Source organism: Erpetoichthys calabaricus, chromosome 2, assembly GCF_900747795.2.
Source record: "Erpetoichthys calabaricus chromosome 2, fErpCal1.3, whole genome shotgun sequence".
NCBI classification, from domain to species: domain Eukaryota; kingdom Metazoa; phylum Chordata; class Cladistia; order Polypteriformes; family Polypteridae; genus Erpetoichthys; species Erpetoichthys calabaricus.
The window spans coordinates 53,744,626-53,756,948 of record NC_041395.2 but is presented as its reverse complement, the minus strand read 5'-3'; the positions used below and the strand labels follow the sequence as shown (position 1 = coordinate 53,756,948).

The 12,323-nt window shown below is 37.9% G+C and overlaps 1 protein-coding gene across 41 annotated transcripts in view; it reads right to left on the bottom strand.

Moving 5' to 3' along the window:
• ano1a (anoctamin 1, calcium activated chloride channel a) overlaps nucleotides 1-12,323 on the bottom strand; it is a 380,680-nt gene that overhangs the window by 211,649 nt on the left and 156,708 nt on the right. For 27 of the 41 annotated variants that reach the window (XM_051923706.1, XM_051923669.1, XM_051923693.1 and 24 more), the window contains 2 exons: nucleotides 11,508-11,572; nucleotides 7,817-7,951 (listed from right to left, as the gene is read on the bottom strand). The exons of 13 other annotated variants lie outside the window; for them this stretch is intronic. In XM_051923706.1, the coding sequence (XP_051779666.1) occupies nucleotides 7,817-7,951; nucleotides 11,508-11,572 (200 nt within the window). The remainder of the gene's footprint in view (nucleotides 1-7,816; nucleotides 7,952-11,507; nucleotides 11,573-12,323) is intronic. One more of the 41 variants, XM_051923681.1, reaches the window with a different exon arrangement.

Sequence of the window (12,323 nt, the reverse complement as noted above, 5' to 3'; positions counted from 1 at the left end):
TAAGTTGTAATGAATTGAGGAGATAAAAAGTCTGAATCAGCGTAACCCACCCTAATTCAAGGTCTTCATAAGAAATGTAATGATTTTCTTCATGAGGTAGAGACAGCAATTGGGAACATGCGCTGATATCGCGTTTGCCGCACCCACCACTTGACGTACCACCTGGACTGGGACCCGAGTGCAGCGGGTGACACCTCAGCACCACACTGCAATAGTGTGAGGTTTTTTACGGTGGCTGGGGTGCCAATCCTGTTGGCAAGTTGATTAGAAGTACATAACAAACAAGAATAGTTGTGATCGATCGATCGATAAACTTAATCCCAAGGGGAAATTCACATACTCCAGCAGCAGCATACTAATACAAAAACAATATTAAAGAGTAATAAAAATGCAGGTAAAAAAAAGACAATAACTTTGAATAATGTTAACGTTTACCCCCCCAGGTGGAATTGAAGAGTCGCATAGTTTGGGGGAGGAACGATCTCCTCAGTATTTGAAAGGTATAAATTTGTACTTCACTGAAAATGTGTAAAGTCTAGATATTCTTGATTGTAAAATTTGTCATTTTTCACTCTCTGACAGAGGTCCACAGAGGGCTAGATCCCTAGTAAAGAATCACAAATATCATATTCATAATCAATTACACTGAAATAGTCTAAAAAGATACCCCATGATGCTTATGTTTGAAATTTGTCATTTTTAAACATCTGGGAGTGGCCCTTTGCAGGGCTAGAACTTCCTGATAAAGAATCAAAATAACATTTGTGATCATCAATCTGTAAAATGGCATAAAACAATACTCCCCAAGCCTATACAGTAAAACCTTGGATTGCGAGTAACTTGGTTTGTGAGTGTAAATTAATACATTTTAACTTGATAAACGAGCGTTGTCTTGCAATCCAAGTAGTACGTATACGCTTTGTCCTGCAAGCGTTACGTGGGGATTGTGGGTAATCGTCTCCCATGCTCATTCTCAGTTGGCGTGCCTCACTCATATAGCCAACATCTGTATAAGCGTATGCTGTTTACTATAGCATGGTGACCACGTGTGTGTGTGTGCTGTAACGTGCAAGTCCCTGTCATGCACCCCAAAACACGAAGCAGAGTCTCAGTACTTTAGCAACGCCAGCTTTTATTCAGTGTGAAACAGGAACAACGTAGTTATTTATTGTAGCAGGATCTGCCACTCTCTTATACGCAGACACAGCAGTCAGGCAGGGTTATGAATAGGTTAGTGGCCAAGTAATACTGTGCCCTGCGCATTTATAATCTTCCTTGCATCACCCATTGATGGCAGGCACTTAGTGCTTGACCGCAATCTTTTCTGATTCACGTTTACTGCGAACTGCTACAGAGCTGGGAGCCTGTGGTTGCTTCGGGACGCTTGCATGTTGTCCCATTGGGGGGAATCCCAAGAGCTTAGAAACCTTAAAGTGTGTAAAGCATTTTTTTATTTTGTTTCCAAGTGTAGTGACTCTTCAAGCAAAAGCAACTGTCATTGGATAGGTTGCCTTGTTAAAGTCACAAAAAAAGAAAAAGATTCCAGTGAGCCAACTGATAGCAGTGACTCCGTTAGTTAGAGTAAAAGTCATCCTACACAATAACCCTCCTCTTCCTCTCCTCTCTCTCGTCTCCCTCACACCAGCCACGATTCTTTTCAAAGGTAAAGTGCAGGTTAATTTGTTTTATGTACTTTTACTTTATATTAACCATATTTATATATTAAATTTGTGGATTGTGAAACGAATTATCTGAGTTTCCATTATTTCTTATTAGGAAATTCGTTTTGATATACGAGTGCTTTGGATTACAAGCACGTTTCCGGAACGAATTATGCTTGCAAACCGAGGTTCCACTGTATTTTCGTCAAATTTTTGTGAAAAGGAGTAACATTGACCCCCGTTATATCTTTAGGTGGTGAACCTCTGGGGTTGGTTGAGGAGGTATGCATAACTTCAAGTCCTTCTGATCATTTTGGGTAAATCACTTATTGGTTTACTCTTTATCATAAGGGTGTAGTTTCCTGTGCAAAATATGGTCAAAAATAGCCTAAACAAATGAGGATTTTTCAGGTCTTAAAGGGCCAAAAAAAAAAAAAAAGGGGAACCCTAAAAAGCTCAAATTAAATAACAACGCCTGAAGATAAATCGAATGGTTTATCATATGTGGGGATTTTGTTACACAACTGAGTAAGGAAGCGCTGGACAAGGGAGTTTAAAGTATTCATAAATAATTCTTATGAACACAAATGGTAATAGATGAACGCTTAAAGACAATATTGTCAAAAAACAGCATAAAGGTGAAATGGATTACGAATGAACTCCTATAACCCAAGGGGAGAGTATTCAGCAAGGGAGGTCCGTCAGGCACATTTTCAACAAACTGCCAAGCATTCACTTGTTGCATGTGAGATTATAATTCTATAACCAATTACGCATTCATTAGGATTTCTTCTTGCTTTACTTGGCTCTGTAGTATTAACTTTTAAATGACAAAATAGAGCCTTGTATATGATATTGGCAAAATTATTTGGTCTTCCCAAGACAAATATTTCCAAAAGGAGTGGAAACAAGTTAGAATGGTTTTGCCTATTATGTTGTTTAAAGATGTTGCATGCCTATAAATGTTATTTCATCAATTTTAAGCGTGTGTTCTCTTACCCAACGCTGAACCGTAACTGGGTAACAACTTAAAAATCTAACACGCCACCAAGATATTAATAAAGAATAATAAAAAATGTGATATCAAAGGAGTAAACAGTGCACAAACAGGAATGTGACCCCCTGAAGTGACAGTGTCAATATCAATCCTTCAGAGTGTCAGCAGCCTCCAAAAACTTGGCAGACACACCAGCAGTTTACCAGTTGGCAACTGTGCTGTGCATTGAGAGTGAGCAGTCGCGAACGTTAGAGCAACCTGGCTTAGACATCAGGCTTGTGATTGAGCCAACGACTTGATTTCTTTTTTGCCACGTTGTCAAATTCTCAGGCTTTAGCAAGACCGCATGGGATGGGAAGACAAGCTACAAGTTTTCTCTATCTAAGAGGCCATATTTTGAAAAAAATACGGAAGGAAATATTAAAAACAGTTCTAAGTCGATAAGAATATGCTTCGCAGGCCAAGAAGATTAAAGTCAGTTAAGGCACAATAGGCATTTGTTGATAGTCCCACTGATGCGTAAACATACATTGATAATACAATTAAAAAGGTACAACAATATAGCAGACCAAATCAATAAATAAAGCAATGACAAAAGAACTGCGGTGGGTTGGCACCCTGCCCAGGATTAGTTCCTGCTTGTGCCCTGTGTTGGCTGGGATTGGCTCCAGCAGACTCCCGTGACCCTGTGTTTGGATTCAGCGGGTTGGAAAATGGATGGATGACAAAAGAAAAAAAAATACCAAATATAAATATGTAACTGACAAAATACAATCATGTAATACAAGTACATCAACTATAGATGAACAGTGAAATTCAATAAGTTGTGCAAAACTGGTAGGCAGGATGGAAACTTCCATAATGCAATCTTAAATATCCATCAGATAATTGTATGGGAGTTCAAACCATTATGGATAAAAATTGTCTTTTTTTTTCCCAATAAAACTAGCCGGTATTTTTGTGTTGAGCATATTACATACTTGGACGAAGTCTAGCAGATACCTTTCCTAACAAAATATGCAATTGTTTACACTAACTACTCCATTCCCTTAACTGCACACATATTTTCTTGTCAGACACACTCTTATGCAGAGGTGAATCTGTTTCTTTTTTTGGAAGTAATCATGTAAATCAGACTTCCTTTGTCTCCTAGTATGAGGTCAGAGTAAAGCCAAAGTCACATTACACAACTTCTAATCAGAGGGGATGTCAGCTTTTATGACTGAGGTAGCCAATTTCATTGCTGGAGTGGATCAATTTAGACATCTAGAAACTGCTGTGTATTACAGACTATGCGACTCAAAGGAGAACTTTCCAGCACATTGTCAGTCTTCCAAAGGAACTCTGTGCCCGCCCCTTTTTCTGATAGCCAATAACATAGTGCCTGACAAAGCCAGCGCTCCACAAAGGGATTACAGGTATGGCAAGTTCAGCTGCAATCGTGCCCTGTTTTTGTTTTCTCTATTCCGTTATGGCACAAAAAACACACAACATCAGAGAGAGAGGCCTCTCCTCTGTTTGTGAGGGCTATACATTTCTTATTCCTCGTTGCTGCATTATACGTACTGCACTTCTGGGTAGGAGCTGATTGGTTGTCATTTGTCATGCATACAGAGCCTGCTCCCATGACTTAAGTTTCATTTTGTTGGGGTAAGTCTCAAACTGGTTGGACTGAGTCACGGTGTATGTCGGACTACATGACTGTAGGTCGTGGGAGAACACTGTGACTGCCTCCAACTCACTAAGATTAGGAAAATGAAATCTACAACTGAAAAATGCAGGAAAAGCCGTAATGTGACGTGACCTTAATATGAATCAGATTCACTTTTGTACCTTAATTAATAAGCCTGGTTTGATTTTGTGTTTCAAGGTTCACAGAACTATATTCTACTGCTCTGATGCTTCTTCTGTGCATCCAGTCTAAGCTCTGTTTCAAAAAAAAAAAAAAAAAAAGTACAGAACCACCAGTTATAATCACTTGCTTCTTCAAATGCAAATCAATACAGCTGCAACATATTAATGAAAAGGCTAGGGAGTAAATGCTTCTATGGAAGTATAACTAGGGGCTAAATCAGTATATTGCTTTGTTAAGTTTCATAACTCGGTCCATCAAGCGCTCCACTTTGTGTCCTATCCTGACAGCAGAAACAAACGCCAGTCGTCCATGTGATACACTTACACACAGACGCCACACAGGCAGTGAACAGACGTGCTTAGCAATGTGCTACCAGTAAAGCCTCTGTTTACCTCAAAGTTTAAAGTTTGGCCAAAGAAATAATAAAGCAAGCATTCAGACTATGGACAGAGGTATTTTTATGGCAAGAATTCACTGATGAAGTGAATACTTAACAGTCAAAATCTGGAGCCATTGTGCTGCCTACCTCATAAACCTGAACAGCCTAAATTGTGCATTGAGGAATCAAACGAATTCTTAATTGCACAATTGGAGTTAGTTTTTTTTATTTAATATTCTTTTCCTGTGTTGTCAATTACACAGACTTTGTTGCAGTGGTCTCACTTTTATAAAATCTAAACTCTAGAGCACAGGTGTCAGACTCCGGTCCTTGAGGGCCGCAGTGACTGCATGTTTTCATTCTAACCATCTTCTTCATTAGTGAGCTGTGTTTACTGCTAATTAACTTCTTTTGCTTTAGGTTTTAATTAACTTGACTCAGGCCCCTTAATTGTCTCTTTTTCCTTAATTAGTTGCCAAACAATAATGAGACATCAAACAAGCCACCATATGACCAGTTCACCTGTGCCCATCACACAATATCTGAAAATAAAGAAAGGTGAAGGTCTCAGTAAGGTTGATCTCTCAGGTCACCACAACATTTTGACGGTGTTCTTAGAAAAAACAGACAAAAATCGACAAATCTGGAAATATGTGCTGTGGCAGAATGGGAGCAGCAACAAGCCATTGAATTAAATAGCGGGCTTAATTAACAGCAAGAATCGGCTTCTCATTAAGAATCTGTCTGGAGTGAAATTGGTTGGAGTTTGAAATCCCAGTTTAGCTGGTCATCTGTTGGCTTGTTTCATGTCTCATTTCTGTTTGGCTGCCATTTAATTAAGAAATAAATCAATTCAGAGGACTGAATCCTTAAGAACCGGGCTATTGAAATGAAGGGAAAAGGAATTAATTAGCAGTGAAAACTGCTCACTGATTAGGAAAAGGGTTAGAATGAAAACCTGTAGCCACTGCGGCCCTCCAGGCCCGGAGTTCGACACCCCTGCAGAGGTAGTGAAAAAAGTGAATATTACAGCATCTTGCATTCAAAAGATCTTTACAAGTATTGTATTTTTTGTGCATTTTTTTTCCTTATTTGTGGCACTTGAAAGTATTGAAATTTGCAAGACAGCAATGGTTTGCAGTGTAGTATCTTATGAAATATGGAAGCAGTGCAACATTGGTAGCAGCATAACAAAAAGCATGGCTTCTACACTCCCTGAGATGATATACAAGGGGGAGTCAAGCTAAAGTTAGAAAATGGGATTTATTAGAAAATGGAACAAACCTTCACAAAACTGATGATGTCATTTCTCAATGTAGTCTCCACCCTTCTCAATGCACTTGTGCCACCTGCCTGGAAGTGCCTGGATTCCAGCAGAATAAAAGGTTTCTTCCTGTCCTCACAACCACTCATGCACTGCTTTCTTCACGTCATCATCCGTCTTGAATTGAAGATGATCCAAAAAGGTGGAAATCACACGGTGCCAAATCTGGAGAATAAGGAGGACGTGGCAATACCTCAGACTTCAGTTTCTCCAGACAAGCTTTGGTGTTCTTAGCAGTGTGTGGGCGGGTGGGCATTGTCTTGCAGCAAAAGGACACCTTGAGACAGCAGTCCCCACCGCTTGGTTTGAACAGCAGGCTTCACATTGGTCTCCAGCAAGTCACAGTAACTTGTGCTAGTGACTGTTGTACCCCTCAGAATGAAGAGTTCGACAATAACTCGGGTGCACGAGTGGTTAGGAGGACAAGACAAAACCTTTTATTCTGCTGGAATCCAGACACTTCCAGGTAGGTGGTGCAAGTGCATCGAGAAGGGTGGAGACTCCATTGAGAAATAACATTATCAGTTTTCTTAAGGTTCATTCCATTTTCTAATAAATCCCATTTTCTAACCTTTTCTTGACTCCCCCTCGTACAATAAACGTTAGCACTGCTGTTGAGATACTGTACTAAATGTTAGGTCCATTTTTAAGTCACGCTTTTCAGGTCATTTAGATTTTCACACTGTTACAGTGAAACTTAATTTGAAGCTCGGAATTTGTAAGCTTGGTGGTATTCAAACCATTTATTGTGGTACACGATAAACTAGAGACACCTCTCCAACTCCCCTTTTAGGGCAATTTAAAGTAATAATAACAATAATGTAATTATCACAGTTGGCTATAGTGTTTGCAAGCTCCTGAGTACGCTAGGTTTGCATCTGTCCCGACTGACCAAAGCTCTTCTCTTCATGAAGCTGAAATCTACCCTGAGCTGCAAAGTAGCTTCATTACCGAAACAACAAAAGGGAATGTAACACAGAGCTTTTATTAGAATTTGAATAATATTCAGCCTGTGTTATGTATGAAAGTTTAATAATTTATTGTGAAAATTGCAATATAGTGTTAGTGCCAAGTAAGTAATGTGCACATTTGACATCAGTATATTCAAGCTACATATAAAATATGGAAAATCCAAACGTTAAGCAATGGTTGACTTCCCTATAACAAACATAAGGGTTCAACTAACAAGGGCTCACCCAGAGCCAAAGTTAGACATTGTACCCAAGCTGTGTGCATTATGTAAGGCAACCAAGCATTCCTAATCTTACTGGAAGTACTTGAAGGTCATTTTTACATTAAGAAATAGGACTCAATTGGAATAAGTAATTTCTCTCTCTTTCTAGGTATAAGACTGTAGATTAACACATTTTTACCTTTAAAGATATGATTTAGTTTGACTTTAATCAAATAAAAAGCAGAAAAATAGGTACCATAAGCCATCTTTCGCTTTGATATCATATCATGGGGTACTGGGTACATTTCAAAACCCCCTGGAACATAAGAGTGTGCTGCAGCTGAAGCATGTATAATTCGGCCTCTATTATGGATGGTATTGTTGTGCTTAAATAAAGGTAGTGTGCAATTGCTTTTAATAACTGACCTGGGTATGTCATCATCAACAGTAGCACAGCCATAGAGAAATACAATGATCCCCACCACCGATGCAGGAATGAGCATTTGTGTGTAAACTCCAAGCCAGGCAAAGTAGAGACCAATTTTTTCACCAAAATATTTCCTAGAACAAGATAAAGATAAAAAGAACTTTAAAATCATAAAGCAACTAAATCCTTGGAGGCATGGTAGCTTTTTTCTTTTAATTTTCAAAAGCCAGAACATTACAATGGCATTCTACTCAGTTAAACCAATAACAATCACTTAACTTTGAAATTAATACAAAGTAGAAAAAGAGCAAAACAAAAGTAAATTCAAGTACCACCCAAGTTTAGAAACTTAACTTTTTAATCAATTGTGCAATTAAATGAAAAACTTCTGCTGACAAACACTCTCTCAAAATTGTGCATCTAACTGTACATTTACCTAAATATTTACCTCATTCTTGCTTGTCATGGTGCTGGAGATTGATGATGTGTTACATGTAAAAGTTTCTCTTTACTTTGTACATGTGACTCTACTAATACAAACACATTCTGAAGGGTGTCCGTCTCTAAACGTTATAGTCACATGGAACCAGGCTACACTCCCACTTCTTTTCTATTGTCTGTGTATTTACCCCTTCAGTGTACTGGTTATTGACTTTCACCACACCAAAGAGCCTTTATGCTCGGCCACTATTCAGGGAGAGGATGTAAAGATGGTGCACTGCTACAAGTATTTGGGGGTCCACATTAATGACAAGCTGGTCTGGTCATGTAACATAAAGAAACTGTATAAGAAAAGGCAGAACAGACTCCATTACTGTGCATAGAGCATATTTTGGAATGCCTCTCACCTTACACTTCGAATCATAACCTTAGATCTTCAAATGAGTGTCTGCTTAGAATTCCAAGAGCTAAACTTAAATGAAGTGGTGAGGTGGCCTTCTGCTGTTATGCACATAAAATTTGGAATAGTTTAATCGATAGAAATTCTCCAGGCTAATATGGTGGAGCACTTTAAAAAACTGCTAAAAACCCATTATTTTAACTTGGCTTGCTCATAGCTACATTTTAGTGTAACCCTGATAAACTACATATACATTGAATTATCATTTATCAGGGCAATCCATACTAATCCTTACTTTCTCTGCTGTTCTTTTTCTGTTTTTTACTATGGTTGCAATCTGCGCCACCACCACCTGATCAAAGCATCGTGCAGTCCCTACATTCATGGATTGAGGGCCAGAGGTCCACATGACCGTCATCGTCTAATTCTTCCACATGAAGCCTGAAAGTCATGAGGACTGATTGAGATCATTTATGTTAGGTAGAATGCCCAGTGGGGTCTGGGTGGTCTTGTGGCCTTGGAACCCCTGCAGATTTTGTTTTTTTTTCCTCCAGCCCATCTGGAGTTTTTTTTGTGTTTGTTGTTTTTTTTTTCTGCTCTCCCAGACATCGGACCTTACTTTATCCTTTTTATTTAGTATTGCCTAATGTTATTTTTATTTTTTATAAACTTGCCTTTCTTCATCTTGTAAAGCACTTCGAGCTACAACACTTGTATGAAAATGTGTATAAATAAATGTTGTTGTAGTGGTATCCTATACATAATCTACATTCTTCTATACTGTAACGTGCTAGGCCAGTAACACCATTTCAAGAGAGGCCCACCAAATCAGTTAATTAAAAGGGTAGACTCAGTTATGGGATGCACTTTCAAACCCTTGCTGCAGGTAGTAAGGGAGGAGATGATGAAAACAAAGCCGAGTGCCATTATGAATAATGCCACACATCCTCTCTCCGACAAACATCGAGAATTTTTCAGCCTACAAATTATCATCTAGTGTGGAGAAACGCTACTGGGACTCCTTTATACCAACGGCCTTACATCTTCAGAATACCTCATTGTGACTGTGTACCGCCTTTTTATCTTTAGCTTTTTTTTTATCTTTTTATTGTACAGCTTATCAAGAACAGAATTTCTTTGTATTCTGAAGGTCTCGATTTGGTAGTGATGGGTGATGTTTGATGCTACTTAAAGAACAGAATTAAACATTTTGTTTCATTCACAGTATAAACTGGTTCTAATGTGGAGATTAGTTGGAGCAAATACCAGGAGTGAAACTGGAGACCAGTGCCATACACCATAAATAGTGACAGTTTTGTTGAATTGCTTTTAAAATCAGTAAAAAGTGTGTGTGTGTGTGTGTGGGAGGGTTATCAAAGAGAACATTTTTTTTTAAATGGGAATAGTTCTTTTAATACCCAATTAAGTAAAAGCAACATTCTGAGACAATGGCCTCACATTAGCCTAGTATAATTTATAATCATATGCAAATAATAATGTAGTAATCAAAAAAAAGAAAAAAAAAACACTGAACACAAGGTGAAACTGACCAAATCCACCTAAACATTACAAAAAATAATAATAATAATAAAAAAAAACTGAAGCAGCATAGGCTTAAAGAAAATGAATTGAAAGGCAATCTCCAAAAAAAATTTGTGCTACTTAAGAATTAATACAATTTAAAATTGGACATCAACACACAACTATAAGCTTAGACTTCCTAAAATCTACTGAAAGCTACATCTCATTTAGGACATGTCCTGTCAGACTCCACATTTGGTTTTGCTGCTTTGACGCAGACAGTACTGGGTTTTTTAAAAATGCTTTTAGAAGGCCTTGCGACCTTGTGATAGACTCTCATTCTTCTCTTACCCTTTTCTGAATTATGACAGAGGGAACACCCATCTTCAGTGTTTATTGCCAACTAATAAAATTAAGTTAACTGGAAGAAACCACCCTCTACGTACTTCACATTACCTTGTGGGTGTGAAGTACTATCTGAAACTACAAATAAAGTGTTTACTCAGCAGGGCTATCTGCTCTACTGGATGTGTCATCCTTTCCAATCCCAGTGTGATCTTAAACTGTACACCTTTCTCTTCCACCTTCTGGTGTCTAAACTGCCAAGTTAGAGTAGACTAAAAGGGCGAAAAATTAAATACGGCATACATTACAATATCTGCGGTGGGTTGGCACCCTGCCCGGGATTTGTTCCTGTCTTGTGCCCTGTGTTGGCTGGGATTGGCTCCAGCAGACCCCCGTGACCCTGTAGTTAGGATTCATCGGGCTGCAAACTGGATGGATGGATACATTACAATATATTATGGGAGTTCAGTTTTCAAAAACAAGAAGTATAATTTGCAGTGTGCTTCTGTAAACTTGTTGGCTGAGGAAATCATAAAAGGAAGTTTACATATTACACAAGGTAATTAAAAACTACTACATGCAGTATGTATTGCCAAGCTCCAATTGGTAGTTATGACCAGCATGTTGAGTTAAAAAAAAAAAAAAAATCTTGCAGAAAGGACTACAAGTCTGACATTTACAAAATATGAAGGGCAAAAATGGAAACAGATATATTGCAACTTCTTTATATTATCCTACATGAACACAAATTTGATCAAATTGCAGGAAAACGTGTATATCTAAGTTGTAGTTTTGTCATCAGACAATATAGAACAATTACGTGGTATATAAGAACTATAATAAATTAGAGCCCTGGTTGTTTCAACCCACAAAAAATAATAAACCTTTATACGTTTAGAAGTGCTTTCTCAGTCAGCAATGATTTCAAACCATCATGCTCCTGGCCTCTGAAATCATAAAATGATAAACAGACAGTATCCTACCTGACAAGATTAATGGGCTGGTACTTGTAAAACACACTGTAACTTGCCCATTCTTCCCAAAGGACCTAGAGAGACAAACAGCAGTATGCATATTAAGGCATTAAAATACACTTCTGCTGCTCTAATAGGTGAACAAATATAAGAAACTCTTTATAAGACCATCTGCATTTTTTACTTTTTTGCATATTAATCCAGTGATGGTATTGTATTAACTGAACAATATCGTGCAGCAGTGCCACCAAAAGCATGCCTTTATGAATGTATGCTTTTATACTTTATATAGAGTCAGGAAATGTTTATCATTTGTGTGAGGTACATTAAAATATACAACATTCAACTATATTGGTGGGTGAAATTTTAAGAAATGTATTTTAAAATGTATTAAGTGCACTAAAGTATGAAATAATATTCTTCACAAACTGTTCTTTATCCCAACATCTATTGAATCATCCTGGCATTATTCTGTTCAAACAAAAGCAAAAAAACAATCTTTAATAACCAATGCACTCTTTAAAAAAAGATGCAGATTAAGCTTAGCAGTTCACATGGCAGTTGGGCTAGCACCAGAGCTTCTCGTGGTAATGTGATCACCGTGGATTTCTATGATGAAACTTGAGCTCTTGCAAATGCTTCAATTTCGATTATGGCATCACAGCAGAAATGTGTCCCTCTCTTCAAACATCTACACATTACAGCTGCTGGAGTTTAGAGTTTTTAAGTACTTGATTTAATGTTTTACTTTACTGTACATAAATACTAACTTTATCTTTGTATACACACATATTGTACATACATGCACATAAACTATATTCACAA